Here is a 17,387-nt window from a genome sequence, read left to right on the forward strand (position 1 = left end):
GCGTGCGCGCACACACACACACACACACACACACACACACACACACACACACACACACACACACACACACACACAGTTTCCTTTCCTTAAAACTACTTTGAAACTTCTGCCCAATAGAAACCACAAGTTGATCAAGAGAAGTTGATCAAGAGAGGAAGAAACAGGAAGTCATTTGAGGGCTGGTCCCTAACTGGCTCTGTCTTAGAGCATTCTGGGAAATTTGCTGCCAGGTAACATGCCCCACCCATGGACCCCTCACATCTACCCAGGGCTCAGTCCTGCAAAGGAAGTCCTGTCAGAATGGGTCAAAGCAGCCCCAATCACCCACAGACCCTCCACGGGCGGTACTAAATGTTTAAAAAAGAATGAGAAAAGGGAAAGCTACACCCATAAAAACCCCAAGCCCCAGACAGGGTACTGCAATGGGGAGTTGGCATTCTGGGGTGCTTCAGTAGCCGGCCTCCTCCTGGTAGTAGGGCACATATTCTGAGGCCTCCCTGGGGTAGTCATTGGCACCAGGTGGAGCGCCATCTGCCGCAGAGCCTTGCGGGCAATACTTGGGATCATATATCTGGCGGCCCAGACCAAAGACCTGGCCACTCTGATTGGCACCCTGTGTGTAACCCATCTGCAGGGACATGGAGGAGTTGTCACACTTGTCTGTCCCCAGCTTGGTGTCATAGATATGTCGCCGGGTCCCCGGAGCCGTCATGCCCACCTGGAGGAGAGGAAAGAGAAGGTGTCAGATGGGGAAAAAAAGGTTCCCAGTTCTCATGCCAATCCCAACCCACACTGCTTGGCACCCAAGGGGTAATTCCAAGCTGGACTCCCTTCTGTAATTATGAAAAGTGGATCTTTTTTTTTTTTCCTTTTTGGTTGGTAGTGGGGCTTGAACTTAGGGCCTGGGTGTTGTTCCTGAGCTCTTTTGATGAAGGTTAGCATGCTATCACTTAAAAGCCACAGCTCAACTTCTGATTTTTTGAGTGATTAATTGGAAATAAGAGCCTCTTATCTCCAATACATTGCTCAGAAAACCAGAAGTGACACTGTGGCTCAAGTGGTAGAGTGCTTGCCTTGAGCTGAAGGGCTGAGGGACAGTGCCCAGGCCCAGAGTTCAAGCCCCACTACCGACCAAAAAAAAGAAAAAGACTTTCTTGCCTGGGCCAGCTTTGAACTACAATCCTCAGATCTCAGCCTCCTGAGTAGCTAGGATTACAGGTGTGAGCCACTGGCACCTGGCTGAGAAGTAGATCTTTGTTACAGATAGCTCCTCTGTCTGATTCCATCATGATCACTTAAAACCAGGAATGTTAGTCCAGGAAAGCCCATGAAACTCTTCTCTCCAATTAACCAGAAAAAAAGCCAGAAGTACAGCTCTGGCTCAAGTTGTAGATTGCCAGACTTGGGGGAGGGGGTGGGGGGACTAAGGGATAGTGCCCAAGCCCTGAGTTCAAGCCCCAGTACTAACAAAACAAAAACAAAAAAAAACAAAAAACAAAGAACAACAATAACAACAACAAATCAGCAATGTTCTACTTTTCCCTTGGCAGCCAGGAGGCTACTCTGGCTGAGGCCAAAGCTACCTAGGGATCTGAGGGTTTGAAAATCATCAATGGGATATATAGCTTCAACTTGGCAAAAAGCATGAGAACAGGAAACGATCAGAACTGAGTGGAAACTAAGTCCCACTGGAGAGTTAGCACTATGCCGAACAGTAGAAACAGCAGTGGCAGCAGGACACTGGGGAGGTGGGGGTCGGGGGCCCACCTGACTGGCACACTTGTTTGTGCCCATCTGAAGGCTGATGGTGGAGTGGTCCATGGGGGGCAGGATGTGGTTCTTGGGGTCGTAGAGATGCCGCCTGGTGCCATAGGCTGTCATACCGGACTGGCTGGCACATTTGTTGGTGCCCATCTGTGGGAAGGGAGGCGCAAGAGATCAAGCTGCTCCCCCTCCAGGCTCCCACAGATTCTCCCCAGAAGCTGGAGGGGGGGCCCACAGGGCTGAGCAGGACACGAATCACATAAGAACCCTGGGATCCAAGTACAGGGCTTGGCACCCACCTGCAGCCCAATGACACACTGGCCGGCCTTCATGGTGGCATCATCGAAGTTCCGCTGCTGCTTCTCCGAGTACTTGACCCCGATGTCCACGCCACTCTGCAGCCCTTTTGTCTTAGCCTGGGAGAGGACAGGGGAGTGAGAGGGGCAAAGAGAGCCAGGTAGAGCAACTAGGGCCCTTCATCCTTCCCAGACTGCACAACCCAGAAATTTCTTTCTTTCTTTTTGTTGGTCATGGGGCTTGAGCTCTGGGCCTGGGCACTGTCCCTGAGCTCTGTACAGCGCCACAGGTCCTAGAGCTTGAACTCAGGACCTACGCACTGTCCCTGAGCTTTTGTGCTAGTGCTCTACCCTTTCAGCCACAGCTTCATATCTGGCTTTGCTCAAGCCCTAGGACTGACACAAAATGAAGAGCCTCAACCCAGGAAGCTGAGATCTGAGGAGCCATGTTCAAAGCCAATGAGGACAGGAAGAGTCTCATCTCAAATTAACCAGCAAAAAAAACCTGGAAGTGGAGCTGTAGCTTAAGTAAAAATGTGCCCAGGCTCTGAGCTCAAGCCTTAGTACTGGCACAAAGAGAGAGAGAAAAGAGGGGGAGGGAGAGAGAGATTATACCACATCAACATTTCCCTCACTGTGAGTCTCCAGGCTGGCTGCTTTCCCTCTCTGGGCCTTACCTTCCCTGCCAGTGCGAGAAGCGACACCTGGACCTGTGTCATGTTCCCACTCTCGAACAAGTCGTTAGCCTCAAACAGGTCCACAGGGTTCATGCCGTAGTTGACCATGGCCTTGATGAAGTTGGAGAGGTTTTCTAGCTGGGAGAAGGCAGGGGAAGGGCGGAGAGGGGATCTCAGTTACCGGACTGCCCGCTGGGTCCCCAGTCCTGTCCTCTACCCGCCAGCCCCTCACCTGGTGCCAGTTCTGCATGGAGCGGTTGATCTTGGAGACCGAGCCCGGCTGCAGCTTGTTCATGAGTCTGGGGTGGAGGGTGGGGGTGGAGCAAGATAGAAAGCTCCATTAGTGTCCGTAGAACCCAGGGACCAGGGTTCCCAGCTCGGCCAAGTTCATACCTGCCCAGGGAAACCTGCTTTGCCTAGCTTCTGTGTACCAGTTTTTTTTTTTTGTTTTTTTTTGGGTCCAGTCGTGGGGCCTGAACTCTGGGCCTGGGCACTGTCCCTCGGCTCTTCAGCTCAAGGCTAGCTCTCTACCACTTGAGCCCCAGCGCCACTTCTGGCTTTTTTCTTTTTGCTTATGTGGTGCTGAGGAATCAAACCCAGGGCCTCAGGCATGCAAGGAAAGTGCTCTATCACTGAGCCACCTTCCCAGCCCTACCAATATTTTTTGTGTCCCGGTCTCGTCTCGGGGGCTTGAACTCAGGACCTGGGCAATGTCCTTGAGCTTTTCTGCTCAAGACTAGCACTTTACCACTTGAGCCACAGCTCCACTTCTGACTTCTTGTTAGTTTAGTGGAGATAGGAGTCTCATGGATTTTCCTGCAAGACCTGGCTTTGAACCAGATCTCAGTCTCCTGAGTAGCTAAAATTACAGGCATGAGCCACCGACGCACAAGCATTTTTTAATGTGCAAGACTATAGAATATCTGAATCACAGCTTAATAGCCTGCACAAGGAAAGACCACTGGAAGCATTGTCAGTTCTCCAATGAAACAGAAGCAGAATGAAGGGTGCACATTGCTAGGCGTCCTAGACGAAGCAATAAGACAAGAAAAAGGAAAGAACTAAAAAAAAAAAAAAAGATGTCATACTATTAAGTAAGAAGCAAACAAACTTCTGCATTGGGGTCTGCCTGCTGAATTGTATTGTGTCTGTGATCCATAAAAGTGGTGAACACACTGGAGTGTGAAATACTTTGTGCCAAGTAGACACAGTGTCAGGGAGAGAGAGGGAAAGAGAGAGGGAGGGGGGAGAGAGAGAAACAGAGAAAGAGGAAAGGGAGAGGGAAAGAGAGGGAGGGAGAGAGAGAGAGAGAGAAAGAGAAAGGGGGATTGGTAGCTCCAAGGAAAGACATCAGGGCCAGGTACTGGTGGCTTGGTCACACCTGTAATCCTAATCTTAGCTACTCAGGAGGCTGATAACTGAGGATCATGATTTAAAGCCAGCCTCCAATTAACCACTAGAAAACTGGAAGTGGTAGAGACTGGTGAAAAAAAGGAAGAAAAGATGGAAGGAAGGAAGGACAGAAGGAAGGAAGGAAGGAGAGTGGGGGAGGGAGAGAGAGGAAGACAAAGGCCAAAAAGGAGAAAATGAAAATGAAAGAGAAGGACAGAAGGAATGTAGAAAGGAAGGAAGCAGAAAGGCTGGGAAAGTGGCTCAGTGGTAGTGCTTGCCTTGCATGCATGAGGCCCTGGGTTCAATTCCTCAGCACCGCATAAGCAGAAAAAGCTGGCAGTGGCGCTGTGGCTCAAGTGGTAGAGTGCTAGCCTTGAGCTGAAGAGCTGAGGGACAGCGCCCAGGCCCAGAGTTCAGGCCCCACGACCGACAAAAAAAAAAGGGAGGGAAGGACCGAAGGAGAAAATAAGAGACAGATGAGAGAGAAAGAGAGCGAGCTAGCACTCACGTGCACAAGATCACCCCGTCCTTCAGACCCTTCTGGAAGTCGGGGCCGATGGAGAGGCCCGTGAGCCCTTCGATCCAGCTGCGGAGCTCAGCCTCCTTCTGGGGGTCATATTTGGACAGGAGCTGAGAAGCAAGAGGCACAGGGCTGAGGAGTGGAGAATGACCGCTCTGACGGCGTGAGGCCTGGCTGGCTGACGCGTGAGGCCTGGCTGGCTGACGGCGTGAGGCCTGGCTGGACCTGACCCTGTCCGTACCCCGCCCCCCCCCCACCTTGGGATGTCATAGGTGACATCTTGTCACCTCGGTGGCATTCTGTTGGGACAGCAATGGCATTTAGTACATTCACAATGTTGTGAAATCACTACTTCAATCCATTCCAGAACATTCCATCACCTCAAAGAAAGTCCATTCCTTCTTTTTTTTTTTTTTTGGTTGGTTGTGGGGCTTGAACTCTGGGCCTGGGCACTGTCCCTCAACTCTTCAGCTCAAGAATAGTGAGCGCTCTACCACTTGAGCCACAGCACCACTTCTGGTTTTCTAGTGGTTTATTGGAGATAGTCTCATGGACTTTCTTGCCCAGGCTGACGTTGAACTGCAGTCCTCAGATCTCAGCCTCCTGAGTAGCTAGGATTACAGGAATGAGCCACTGGCACCCGGCTAAGAAGTTTATTCCTATGAGTAGTCACCTAGCCTCTCTGCAAACCCCCTCCCCCGCCCCCAAGTCCACTTCCAGTCTCTATATGTACCTGTTCTGGAAGTTTCCTCTCAAAGGAGCCACATACTATGGGGCCTTTTGTGTCTGCTTCTCTCAATGAGCACCATGTCCTTAAGGTCCCTCCACACCATAGCTGAGTCACATCCTGTTCATGGCTGCATGACATTTCCGTGTGTGGACCATGTTAGACATCCATTTACACACCCATGGATACTTAGGTTGTTCCCGTTTGCTGTTATGAATGTTATGTTAAGATGCAGGTGGTGTATGCAGGTCTCCTTTGCCCATCTGTATTCAACTTCTGGAACTGCAGGTCAGGGGGTGATTCTATTGTTCTATTGAGGAACTGAACTTCCATTTCTGGAACTGGCCATACTGGTTTCTGCCACAGGGCTTTTGCACAGACTGTCTCTACCAACTTCAATGTGACTTAATCCCTCCCTTCCCTAAACACCCTGGCTGTGAAATTTCTCTGCCATTATGTGGTGGGTGTCCTTGTTCATGGTTCTACTCCCCCATGACATCTGCTGTCAGTTCAGGGAGGGCTCAAGGTCAAGCCAGGCACTGGTACATGCAGTAATCCTAGCTACTTAGAAAACAGATCTGAGGATTGTGGTTCAAAACCAGCCTAGATAGGAAACTCCATGAGACTCTTATCTCCAATAAATTGCAAAAAATGCCAGAAGTGGCACTGTGGCTCAAGCAGTAGAGAGTGAGTCTTGAGCAAAAGACCCCTCAGGGACAGCCCCTGGCCCTGAATTCAAGCCCCAGGACTGGCACAAAAAAAAAAAGGGCTGAGAAGGTAGCATAGTGGTAGAGTGCTTGCCTCACAAGCATGAGGCCCTGGGTTTGATTCCTCAGCACCACATAGGTAGAAAAAGCTGGGAGTGGCACTGTGGCTCAAGTGGTAGAGCGCTAGCCTTGAGCTGAAGAGCTGAGGGATAGCGCCCAGGCCCAGAGTTCAGGCCCCATGACTGACAAAAAATAAATAAATAAAAATAAAGAAAGAAAAGGAAATAACTGGGCTGGGAAGGTGGCTCAGTGGTAGAGTGCTTGCCTTGCATGCGTGAGGCCCTGGGTTCGATTCCTCAGCACCACATAAGTAAAAAGAAAAAAAAAAGCTGGAAGTGGCACTGTGGCTCAAGTGGTAGAGCGCTAGCCTTGAGCTGAAGAGCTGAGGGACAGCACCCAGGCCCAGAGTTCAGGCCCCACAACAGGACCCAAAAAAAAAAAAAAAAAAGGAAATAACCAACTATTTTGTTGCAGGTGTGGTTAAGTTGTTAGATGCTATCTAATGAGAGAAAGCATCAAGTAGAGTTCGAGTCCCAGTCTCTGATCAAAACAGAAAGAAAAGAAAAGCCAGGAGCCAGTCACTCACACTTAGAATCTTATCTATTCAGGAGGCTGAGATCTGAGGATCATAATTCAAAACCAGCCTGGGCAGGAAAATCCATGAAATTCTTATCTCCAATTAACCAGCAAAAAAAGCTGGAAGTGGAGTTGTGGCTCAAGTGGTAGAACACTAGCCTTGAGCACAAAAGCTCAAAGACAGTGTCCAGTCCCTGAGTTCAAGGCCCAGAGACCCCCCCCCCCCATACACACATACACACACCACACAAAGCAAGACATGTTCAAGGCCCCTCCAAATGCATGCCTACTTTCCTCAAGCTCACAGCTGCTTGATCCCCATAGCCAAAGCTGGACTGGCCAGGGCCAGATGCTGGGGGAACCCAGGCAGGTGCACAGGCCTGGCTGTGTTCTGAAGGCAGCTCCCAGGAAGGCAGGAAGAAGCCCATGGCAGGCTTTTGACAAGCAGGACTGTCAGACTCACCGTGGGTCTGCAAACATCATGTCCTCTTTCCTCAGCCCCTCTCTCCCATATCCTCCCCCAGGGAACAGAAGGACAGAGCTGCTCTTTTTAAAAAACCTTGTACTGATCCTAAGGCTTGAACTCAGGGCCTGGATGCTGTCCCTAAGGTTTTTCCACTCAAGGCTAGCACTCTACCATTTGAGCCACAGCTTACTTCTGTGTTGTTGTTGTTTGATGGTTCACTGGAGATAAACTCAGGGACTTTCCTGCCTGGGCTATATTTGAAATAGGATCCTCAGATCTCAGCCTCCTGAGTAGTTAGTATTACAGATGTGAGCTACTGTGCACACCAGACTGGCTACAGAAACCTCTGCTGACAGGAACCCATTTGGGTTCCCACCTACAAAGCTGTTGAGGTGAGATTAGGGACGTGGGATTAAGGGAGACAAAGGCAGGTAGCCACAGCCAGCAAATCTGATCCCTGTCAGTGTCCAGGTTCCCAGGCAGCCCTGCCAGGCTGGCTTTGTCAGGAGGAATGAGAAAGGGCAGGGCGGGCAGGGCAGGCAGGGAGGGGGGGGGGTATCACACCCAGGAGCCCACAATGCTGAGCATGAGATGAGGCAATCTGGCCGACTAGGATGCCAGGCGTTCCTGGCTCAGCTGGGCCAAGCCCCTCTAAGGCTCGGGGGACTGTGGGGGGAAAAGCCCCGCCCACTGCCTCTCCCTCTCTCTCCCTCCCTCCCTTGCTAGCTCCTCAGCTGCCCACAGCCCAGAGCACATTCCTCCTCCTTCACCACAGACTGCCAGGAATGTGGATGCCTCCCTAGTAAATCGGGACCAGCTGTTCCCAGCAGCCTGGACCCTCAGCTAGGACCACATGGCACAGAGGCTCCCAGAGAACTGGCCAGGGAGTAAACCCAGGCCCAAGGGTCTAACAGTGAGATCTCTGGATCTGTCCAGAGGGTGATGTGTCCCAACTAGTCTGTGTCCCTGATATATATAGAGACTGCCTATAGTCACCAGAAACCACAGAGTGCTGGTTTGGCAACCTGGGACATCTAGGTTTGGCTGGGTCACTTTTGAGCTGTATGATTCTCTGAGCCAGAGTACCCACCAAGCTCTGTGTGTATATGTGTTTGTGGTTCCTGGGACTTGAACTCAGGACCTGGGTGCTGTCCCTTAGCTTTTTTCACTCATGCTGGGGAGCCAAAGCTCCACTTGCAGCTTTGGGGAAGCTGGTGAGAGCTCACACAGCAATTCTCTCTGCTGTTTGCAGTGGAGACCAAGAGGTTGCAGGCCAGGTACCTTAAGCGTGCCTGGGCCCGCCACCCTGCCGCAGCTGTGAAGCCACATTCCCAGGTGTCCAGTGGGTGTGCGTGTGTGCTTGCTCATCCAGCTGAAGGGCCTCAGGCTGGTAGGCCTGCCCTTCCCACCCCCCCACACCTTCCAAGCTGGAATCATAGTTCTCTTCCACACCTTCTCCAAGATGCTTTGCTGTGTGACCCTCCAGAAGTGTCCGGCCCTTTCTGAACCAGACCAGAAGATCTCTGGTGTGATCTTTCCAACTGCCACACCTCAAACCTGTCCAGGCTACGTTGAGAGGACTTCCTTGCCATCTATCTTTTTGAATGTGTATAGAAGGGATCTGAACCGGGGAACCCCCCCCCACTTCCCCTCACTCTCAGGTGTAAGAGCCCAGGAAATTCCCGGGAGAAGTGGGGGGGGCACACCCAGCTCAAAAAGCCACCAGCCCCGCCTCTCCCCCGCCCCGAACTTGAGTGGACTCAAAAGCGGAAGTGTGGCCCAGGTGATGGGGAGAGGGGGCCCCAGCTCCCCAGCACATTCTTGGGCCTGGAAACCTGGGGTGGGGGAGGTGCGGGGCATCCGAAGGGACCGGGGCCGGGACCGGGGCCGGGGCCGGGACCGGGGCCGGGGCTGGGACCGGGAGCGGGGCGGGGTGGAGGAGGGGGCACCAGGCCCAGGAGCCCCGGACGGTGATGGGATCCCGGTGACTCCGGATGCTGGGAAGATGGGGGGTCCCTCTCCCCACATCTCATGGTCCCCCTGATTGTCCTGAACGCCTGGACCCCGCAGGTGTCAGCGTAGAAGCGAGGCCGCCCTGCCCGGCCGGGGTGCGGCGCCCGTCCGAGCCCCGGGGGCCGGGCCGGGGCGTCGGGCGCCCACTCACCCGGTTCTTGACTTCGGCCGAGAGTCCGTACGACGGCCCCTTGTTGAACTGCGTGGAGCTCATGGCTGGCGCTGCGGCGCTGCGGGGACGGCGCGGGGACGGGACCGGGGCGCGCGGCGGTGCGGCGGTGCGGGGAGCGGGACGGGGACCGCGACGGGGACGCGGCGCGGACGGGGCGCGGCGGGAGCCGGCGGGCCGGGGGCGTGGCCGGGCGGGCCGGGGGCGTGGCCGGGCGGGCCGGGGCGGGGCCCGGAGGGCCTGGGGGCGGGGCCGGGCGCCGCCCCCGACGCTGATTGGCTCCGAGCGCAAATATCCTTATAAGGCCTGAAAGCTCACAAATTCCTGTGGCCGCAGAACTTCCTGAGCCCCCGACCCCCGCCCGGCGGCGCCTCCCGCGCCCCGGGGCCCGGAGAGGACTTCTTTGGCAACGTTGGGAAACTGAGGCAGGAAGGGTCAGGGGCTCAGGACTGCCTCAGACCTAGTAGTAACCCGCCTGTCCCCTCTCTACCTGCTGGTAACCAACCCCTACAGGGCTCTGCCACGCTTTCTGGGCCTCAGTTTACTCTTCTGCACCACAGTGGGGACCCTGAACCCTTTTGGGGTATGAAGGAGGGTCCCTCTCCGCCACTTAGGAGGCACCTCCCAGTTGTCCCTTCCTAGGAAATCTGAGGCCTGAGGAAGGTGACAGGGGCTTCTTAAAGGAGGGATGCTATTGAGAGTTGGGGCTTCAGGGGACAAGTAGGAGTTTGCCAGGCCCAAGTAGAATGATAGAACGAAAGGCCCAAATACCTGCGGAAAGGTTGTGGACAGGGCTCAGTGTGGGAATTTAGGGCTGACCAGAGGGAGTGGTGAGGTCAGGAGATGCCCTGGGTTCAATTTCCCAGGACCACATAAACAGAAAAAGCCAGAAATGGCACTGTCAAGTGGTAAAGCGCTAGTCTTGAGCAAAGGAAGCTCAAGGACAGTGTTCAGGTCCTGAGGGATTCAAGCCCAGGACTGGCAAAAAACAAATCTAGAAGTGGAAATGTGGTTCACATGGTAGAGCACCAGCCTTGAGTGAAAAAGCCAAGTGAGAACGTGAAGCCCTAAGTTCAAACCCCTGTACTGACAATCAATCAGTTAATCAACCAATGCCAAGAATACATTCACTTTAGTAACTCATTCATTTGTTCCCTCAATTGTGTTTTTACCAAAAACTCCCTGCCATGTCCTCAATAAATGGCTCCTGAGAGTTTAGTTTCTTCCCAGCTCTGGGAAGGCAGAATCCCCCATTCTACTCTCTGAATTGAGGGAACTCTGAGAAAAGAGGGCTCTTCAAAGGCCCACTTCAGGGCTGTGAAGGTAGCTCAGTGGTAGAGTGCTTGCCTTGCATGCATGAGGCCCTGGGTTCAATTCTTCAGCACCACAGAAGCAGAAAAAGCCAGAAGTGGCACTGTGGTAGAGCTCCAGCCTTGAGCTGAAGAGCTCAGGGACAGTACCCAGGCCCAGAGTTCAGGCCCTATGACTCCCCCCCCCCTACACACACACAAAGAGCTACTTCAAAGAGGGGTCATGAGACGTGGGGCTTTGAAGTGTAAGTATGAGTTGGAGACATATGCCTGGGCTCCTGAAGTGCTCTGACTCAGTCTCCTTTTCCCCTGAGAAGCTCTTACTGTGATGTTTCATTCTCTAGCCCGTCTTTCTCCCTCTCCTCTATCTGAGTTTGGGTCCTAACCAAGAGGTTTTAAGCAAGTCCCTTTTTGTGTGTGTATATGCTAATCCTGGGGTTTGAATGAGGAGCCTGGTTGCTGTCCCAGAGCTTTTTTTTTTTTTTTGCTCAAGGTTAGGTTAGCCCTCTACCACTTTGAGCCACAGTTCCACTGTTCCACTTCTGGTTTTCTGGTGCTTAATTGAAGAGTCTGACAGCCTTTCCTGCCCTAGCTGGCTTCAAACCACAATCCTCATATCTCAGCCTCCTGAGTAGCTGGATTACAGGCATGAGCCACCAGCGTCTGGCTCTGTGTGTCTTTTTGAACTTATTCCACCTCTCTGTGCTTCAGCTTATAACACAGATGGGTTAACATTCACAAAGTGCTCAGAAGGTGCCTGGTACAGAGATGAGGGCCTGTTGAGTCCATAGATGTTAACATCTTAGGAATTTTTAGCTTTGGCCACAGGAAGCTGGCAGGGGTAGGGGGTGGGGAAGAGGGCTTTCATGTAGGGGTGTGGCCAGGAGTTAGGAAACCCAAAGCTGAGACTCCAGCTAAGATGTTGATAAGGAATCCCTTCCCAGCCACTGACCTTACCGTGTAGTTACATAATGCTTGCCACACACGGTGGAGGGGGGGGAAGGGGGGTGGCTGCCTACAGAAAATAACAGCGACAAGATCAAGTTCAAGACACCTCACACAATCAACTTGTGGGAAGAATGGATGACAAGTCTCAGAACTGACTATGGGGTTCACAGACCCCATATAGATTTGAACCCTTAAGATACTCCTCCCCTCCAGTGCAGTTTTCCATCTTGAGTCTGCCCACCCTCCCACCAGAGGAAAAATTTTGCTCTGCTGTTGTATTGTATTACATTTATTTATTTATTTTGCTCAATTGGTAGGGTTGAAGTGGTTTTACATTGTTAGGTGGAAGATTGCCACAATTCTGTGCTCATGGCAATTTTCAAAGGAACACTTGAAACTGAAAATGGTTGTGGGGCTTGTATTCAGGGTTTGGGTACTGGCCCTGAGGCTCTTTCTGCTCAAGGCTAGCCTCTTAGGGCTTTGAGCCACAGTGCTACTTCTGGTTTCCAGGTGGTTAATTGGAGATTAGAGTGTCACCAAAGCTGAGAGCCAGTGGCTCCCACCAGTAATCCTAACTACTCCAGAGGCTGAGATCTGAGGATCTCGGTTCAAAGCCAGACCCGTAGGAAAGTCAGTGAGACTCTTATCTCTACTAAACCACTCCGAAAACCAGAAGTGGCCCAGTGGCTCAAGTGCTAGCGAGCTAACCTTGAGCTGAAGAGCTGAGGGACAGCGCCCAGGCTCAGAGTTCAGGCCCACAACCAGACCCCCAAAAAACAAAAATAAACAAACAAAAAAAGAAATGTACTCATTATCTTGCCCATGTAATTGTAACCCCTCTGTATGGTATTTTCATTATTAAAAAAAAAAATCTTGGGGGCTGGGAGTTGGCTCAGTGGTAGAGCGCTTGCCTTGCATGCCTGAGGCCCTGGGTTCGATTCCTCAGCACCACATAAGTAAAAAGAAAAAAGCCGGAAATGGCGCTGTGGCTCAAGTGGTAGAGCGCTAGCCTTGAGCTGAAGAGCTGAGGGGCTGGGAAGGTGGCTCAGTGGTAGAGCACTTACCTTGCATGCCAGAAGCCCTGGGTTCGATTCCTTAGCACCACATAAGCAAAAAGAAAAAATCCGCAAGTGGCGCTGTGGCTCAAGTGGTAGAGCGCTAGCCTTGAGCTGAAGAGCTGAGGGACAGTGCCCAGGCCCAGAGTTCAGGACCCAAAAAAAAAAAAATCTCACAGACTTTCTGGTCCGGGCTGGCTTGGAACTGTGATCCTCAGATCTCAGCTTCTGAGTGGTTAGGATTACAGGTGTGAACCATCTGGCTGCATCTGGCTGCTTCTGATCTGACTGATCTATACATCAGTCGTAGCATCTCAAGTCCTGAGGTTCATGGTCATCAACCTCTGGACACCTGTGGGGAACAGCTACAACTAAATCGTCAAAATTCAATATCCACTAGAGGGCGATCTGAGCTAAGGCGTAGTTCTGGGAACCCCTTTCCTCCCAGTTTGCCCCTGGCTGCCTATGGCCTACTCAACAAAGTGCTAAGGACTCAGGACTACAATCCTACTTACTAGGGAAGTGGGCAGCTTAGGACCTTCAGCTCAAAGCCAGCCCAGGCCAGGAAAGTAGGAAAGTCTGTGAGCTAGCCTTGAACAAAAAAGCTCAGGGACAGTGCCCACGCCATGAGTCAAGCCACAGGACTGGCACAAAAAAACAAAATAAAAAGGAATCCTCTAGAACCCCTACTTGCTGCTCTGGCCTTACCAGTCTCCCCACCTCCATCTGTTCCAGTATTATAGGGGAATTCTATCATGAGATACAGAGAAGCTACATTTTAAGAGGTTGAATCTGGAGTCTTCAGTAGAGCACCAGTGTCCTGCATGTTGACTCCTGTCCCAAAGATCTGCAGCCTCAAGAATAACACTTAGGGCCTGGGAAGGTGGCTCAGTGGTAGAGTGCTTGCCTTGCATGCATGAGGCCCTGGGTTTGATTCCTCAGCACTATGTAAGCAGAAAAGGCCGGAAGTGGTGCTGGGGCTCAAGTGGTAGAGTGCTAACCTTGAGCTGAAGAGCTGAGGGATAGCACCCAGGCCCAGAGTTCAGGCCAGCAAAAAAAAGAATAACACTATCAGAAAATTGAGCCATGAGAGCCAGACAGTAAAGAAAAAGCAGAGAAACAATACCAACAAACCAGACCAGAAGTGGGACACCATGGTGATCAGAAGCGAGCCAGGAGACCTGAGACAGGACACCAACATGGAGACGTGTGGCATGGTGTAATGGCGCCTGAGCTAGTCTAGACCTAAATAGGGTCAGGTCAGGAGGAAGGGTCACGGGGAGCTTCAGAGTTTACAACCCAAGACTGGCAAGTCCAGTCACTTATTATCCAAGTCCCGCCCCTGCCTTTCATCACAGGTGAGGTAGGATTTCCCTGAGGCTAAATAACACAATGCATTTATATATCCTCTCAGTCTAACTGGGTCTAAACAACCTGCAATTCAAAGTATAGCTTGTCTTACCTCTGGGCCTTGGAAGCTGGGTGGACAGCCCCCATCACCTGCACCGGGAAACAAGGTTCTTTCTTAGACCTAGTCTTTCCCTTACTGAAGAATTGGGAGTTTTTATTAGAAAACCAGCAAGTGCAAGCAGACATACGTCCCCCTCAAAACTTGCAGCCACTTAATACTATTAGGAAACTGAGCCACGAGGGTAGTAAAGAGCAGAAAAACAATCTCACCAAACCTGGAGAGCTGAAGTGGAACGCCGTGAGAAATAAGGAGGCTGGGAAGGTGGCTTAATGGTAGAGTGTTTACCCAGCGTGCATGAAGCCCTGGGTTCAATTCCTCAGTACCACACAAACGGAAAAAGCTGGAAGTGGTGCTGTGGCTCAAGTGGTAGGGTGCTAGCCTTGAGCAAAAGAAGCTCAGGGTCAGGGGCCAGGCCCTGAGTTCAAGCCCCAGGACTGGCAAAAAAAGGAGAAAAAAAAAGATTAAGGGAACTGCTAGAGTATATTAGACTTTACTAGAAAACCATGCAGACATCCAGGTACAAAGAACAAAGATAAGGTTTATTCCCGGTAAAGGGACGGGCAAGACCCCTTCTCACAAATGGGGAGTGAGAAGTGCCGGATATTGTCTGAGGGGACCCATACAAACTACTGAGACTAGGAGGGGCTAAAAGGGGGTTGGAGGCAGAGACCCTGGTGTGGATGTGAGGATCAGGGCTTCATGATGGTAGATTAGGGTTTATGCTGCTGCCAAGTAGTAAATAAGGGCTCCTGCCGCTACTAGACCTAAAGGTCACTCTAAGGGGTTTTTGTTGCCTTATATGGTGGTAGCTGCCCCAGAGGAGTGGCATCTCAAGGTGGGGGGGGGGTGAAGGCTGATTATTTATTGCCTTTACTACGTGGGCCTGGTGTTGCCTAGGAAAGGAGCATGCTAAGCTGTGGACAGGGGAAGGAGCGTGCTAAGCTATGGGAAGGGAGCTCATTGGTCTAACAGGAACCAAGTCATTTTAGGGGAAATGAGGAATGGTCTGCTTACAGCAAATATAGGAGATATTCCTCAAGTACTTCCCTTAAGATTAAAGGGGCCGCAAAGGTGGCTAATGGTAAAGTGCTTGCCTTGCATGCATGAGGCCCTGGTTCGATTCCTCAGCACCACATAAGCAGAAAAAAAAAAAAAAAAAAGCCGAAAGTGGCTCAAGTGAGAGCACTAGCCTTGAGGTGAAGAGCTGAGGGACAGTGACCAGGCCAAGTTCAGACCCACATCCCCCCCAGAAAAACATTAAAGGAACGAAAGTCTCATTTTAAGGGAAATGAAACAGGATGACTTAAGGGAACTGAGGCCTGGTGAAGGTAACTCAGAAATATGGCATTTAGAAATATACAAGTGCTATGTTTTGCTTCAGGGAAAGACAACAGGATGCACCCCTCCCTGAAGGATGCATTTCTCACCCAAGGCTTACCAACTGTCTGACAGGATGTATGCCTTCCAGAGAAAACTTACCTGCCCCAAAATGCAGATAGCAAGTACCTCCTTGTCCCAAGGATAGGGACTGCTTTATGGCAAGATGCATTATTACCTGGATACTCAGAAAATAACACCAGGTGTGGGTAGAGCAAAGACAAAGAACTCGGCTTTGCATAACTTTGAAGCCAGCCTCCTGCCTTTACCATACAAGTACCCCAACAGCCCAAGGAGCACTGTGTCTATGAAAACACCCACCCTCCGTTCAAGTGTGTCCCTGCCCTTCTGTGTGTGCCTGCTTGTTTACTTACTCAATAAAGCTCTGACAAGTTTTCTTAATCATTGTGACTGTAATAATCCTTCACCACCATCCCAGGGGACCACGCTGAGGCAAACAGACACAGGAGAAAGATTATTATAAGGTTTATTAGAGGGGCCATATCTCCCAGGAGAGGGAACACATGGTATCTGTCCCTGTCTAAGCGGCAAGCAAGTGTGGGGCAGGTAGGGAGGTAGGTGCGTGTGCAGGTAGGTCTAGGCGGAGAGATGGAGCGGCCATACGGCCAGCTGTATGGCGGGAACTTTAGAACAGATTGGAGCCCAGGTCTGGGTGGAGCTGAGCACCCGAGGTGGGGATAATACCAAGAGTGACTTGTCCAGAAATTTTTACTCTGCAATCAAATCAAGCACTCTAAGTGAAGACTTCCTACCTTTATTTTTTGGTCGGTTGTGGGGCTTGAACTCTGGGCCTGGGCGCTGTTCCTCAGCCCTTCAGCTCAAGGTGAGCGCTCTACCACTTGAGCTACAGAGCCACTTCCGGTTTTCTGGTGGTTTATTAGAGATAGGAGTCTCAAGGTCTTTCCTGCCCAGGCTGGCTATGAACTGTGATCCTCAGATCTCAGCCTCCTGAGTAGCTAGGATTACAGGCGTGAGCCACCAGCACCTGGCTGAGAAAGTCCCTACCTTTAAAGGGAAGCTTCACTAAACCTTGCCTCCTTCCAGCCACAGGTCAGGCAGGCCCAGTAACCTATTATCCAAGTCCCTGGCCCTGCCTGCAGGCCTTTAGGCATTCCCATCTCCTGGGGGTGGGTACTCCACCTCCCAGTTTTTAGCAATTCCCTATCATCCACCCACGTTGCCAAGATGGTACCAGATAGATCCAGAATCCTTATTGCAACAAAAACATGTGGGCTTTTTTTTTTTTTTTTTTTTTTGGTGCCAGTCCTGGGGCTTGAACTCAGGATCTCATACCCTCCCTTAGCCCTTTCATTTTCTTTCTTTTCTTTTTTCTTTTGTGCTGGTCCTGAGTCTTCATCTCAGGGTTTAAGGTGCTGGTCCCTGAACTTTTTCGCTCAATTTAGCACTCTACCACCTGAGCCTTAAGGCTTTTATGGCAGTTAATTGGAAGTAGGAGTCTCAGGGGCTTTCCTGCCTAGGCTGGCTTTGAACTGTGCTCCTCAGATCTCAGTCTCCTGAGTAGCTAGGATTGCATGTGTGAAGCACCATTTGGAGATTGCTGTATACCCATTCTTTTCATTGGGAAAGAAAGCTTTTTCCTTTCTGCAACCAGCAGAGTGAGAGGCAAGGAGGAGTGATCCAAAATAATGTCAAGACTGTGTATTTATTGAGCACCTACTATATAGGCAGAGCCTGAGTAGTTCTGAGAGGCTTGTCTTAAGCTTCAAGAGTCACCTCCTGGGCTGGAAAAGTGGCTCAGTGGTAGAGTGCTTGTCTTGAATGCATGAGGCCCTGGGTTCCATTCCTGAGCACCACATAAGCAGAAAAAGCTAGAAGTG

At 51.4% G+C, this 17,387-nt stretch overlaps 1 protein-coding gene across 3 annotated transcripts; it reads right to left on the minus strand.

Annotated features, from left to right (window-relative positions):
- Cnn2 (calponin 2) lies at positions 1 to 9,545 on the minus strand. 3 transcript variants are annotated; one of them, XM_042697291.1, is made up of 8 exons: positions 9,511 to 9,545; positions 9,350 to 9,420; positions 4,638 to 4,759; positions 2,970 to 3,036; positions 2,738 to 2,875; positions 2,064 to 2,180; positions 1,768 to 1,914; positions 1 to 718 (listed from the first exon to the last, which is right to left on the minus strand). In XM_042697291.1, exons 2-8 carry the CDS (start codon positions 9,410 to 9,412, stop codon positions 449 to 451), a joined length of 924 nt encoding a protein of 307 aa, XP_042553225.1. In that variant the 5' UTR covers positions 9,413 to 9,420; positions 9,511 to 9,545; the 3' UTR covers positions 1 to 448. The 3 variants fall into 3 exon arrangements, with proteins under 3 accessions (XP_042553225.1, XP_042553224.1, XP_042553226.1); XM_042697290.1 differs by lacking the exon at positions 9,511 to 9,545 and adding an exon at positions 9,477 to 9,495; XM_042697292.1 differs by lacking the exon at positions 9,511 to 9,545 and adding an exon at positions 9,472 to 9,487 and having other exon boundaries at positions 9,350 to 9,415.
- Between the last annotated feature and the right edge of the window lie 7,842 nt (positions 9,546 to 17,387).

This window comes from Dipodomys spectabilis, unplaced genomic scaffold, assembly GCF_019054845.1.
Source record: "Dipodomys spectabilis isolate Male_0828 unplaced genomic scaffold, ASM1905484v1 ptg000215l, whole genome shotgun sequence".
In the NCBI taxonomy this organism is placed as follows: domain Eukaryota; kingdom Metazoa; phylum Chordata; class Mammalia; order Rodentia; family Heteromyidae; genus Dipodomys; species Dipodomys spectabilis.

Coding starts and splice junctions, on each gene's coding strand:
- Cnn2 (XM_042697291.1), bottom strand. CDS start 9,412: ATGAGCTCCACGCAGTTCAACAAGGGGCCGTCGTACGGACTCTCGGCC. Junction 4,760..9,349: donor CGGCCGAAGTCAAGAACCGG/GTGAGTGGGCGC, acceptor CTTGCTTCTCAG/CTCCTGTCCAAATATGACCC. Junction 3,037..4,637: donor GACGGGGTGATCTTGTGCAC/GTGAGTGCTAGC, acceptor CCTCCACCCCAG/ACTCATGAACAAGCTGCAGC.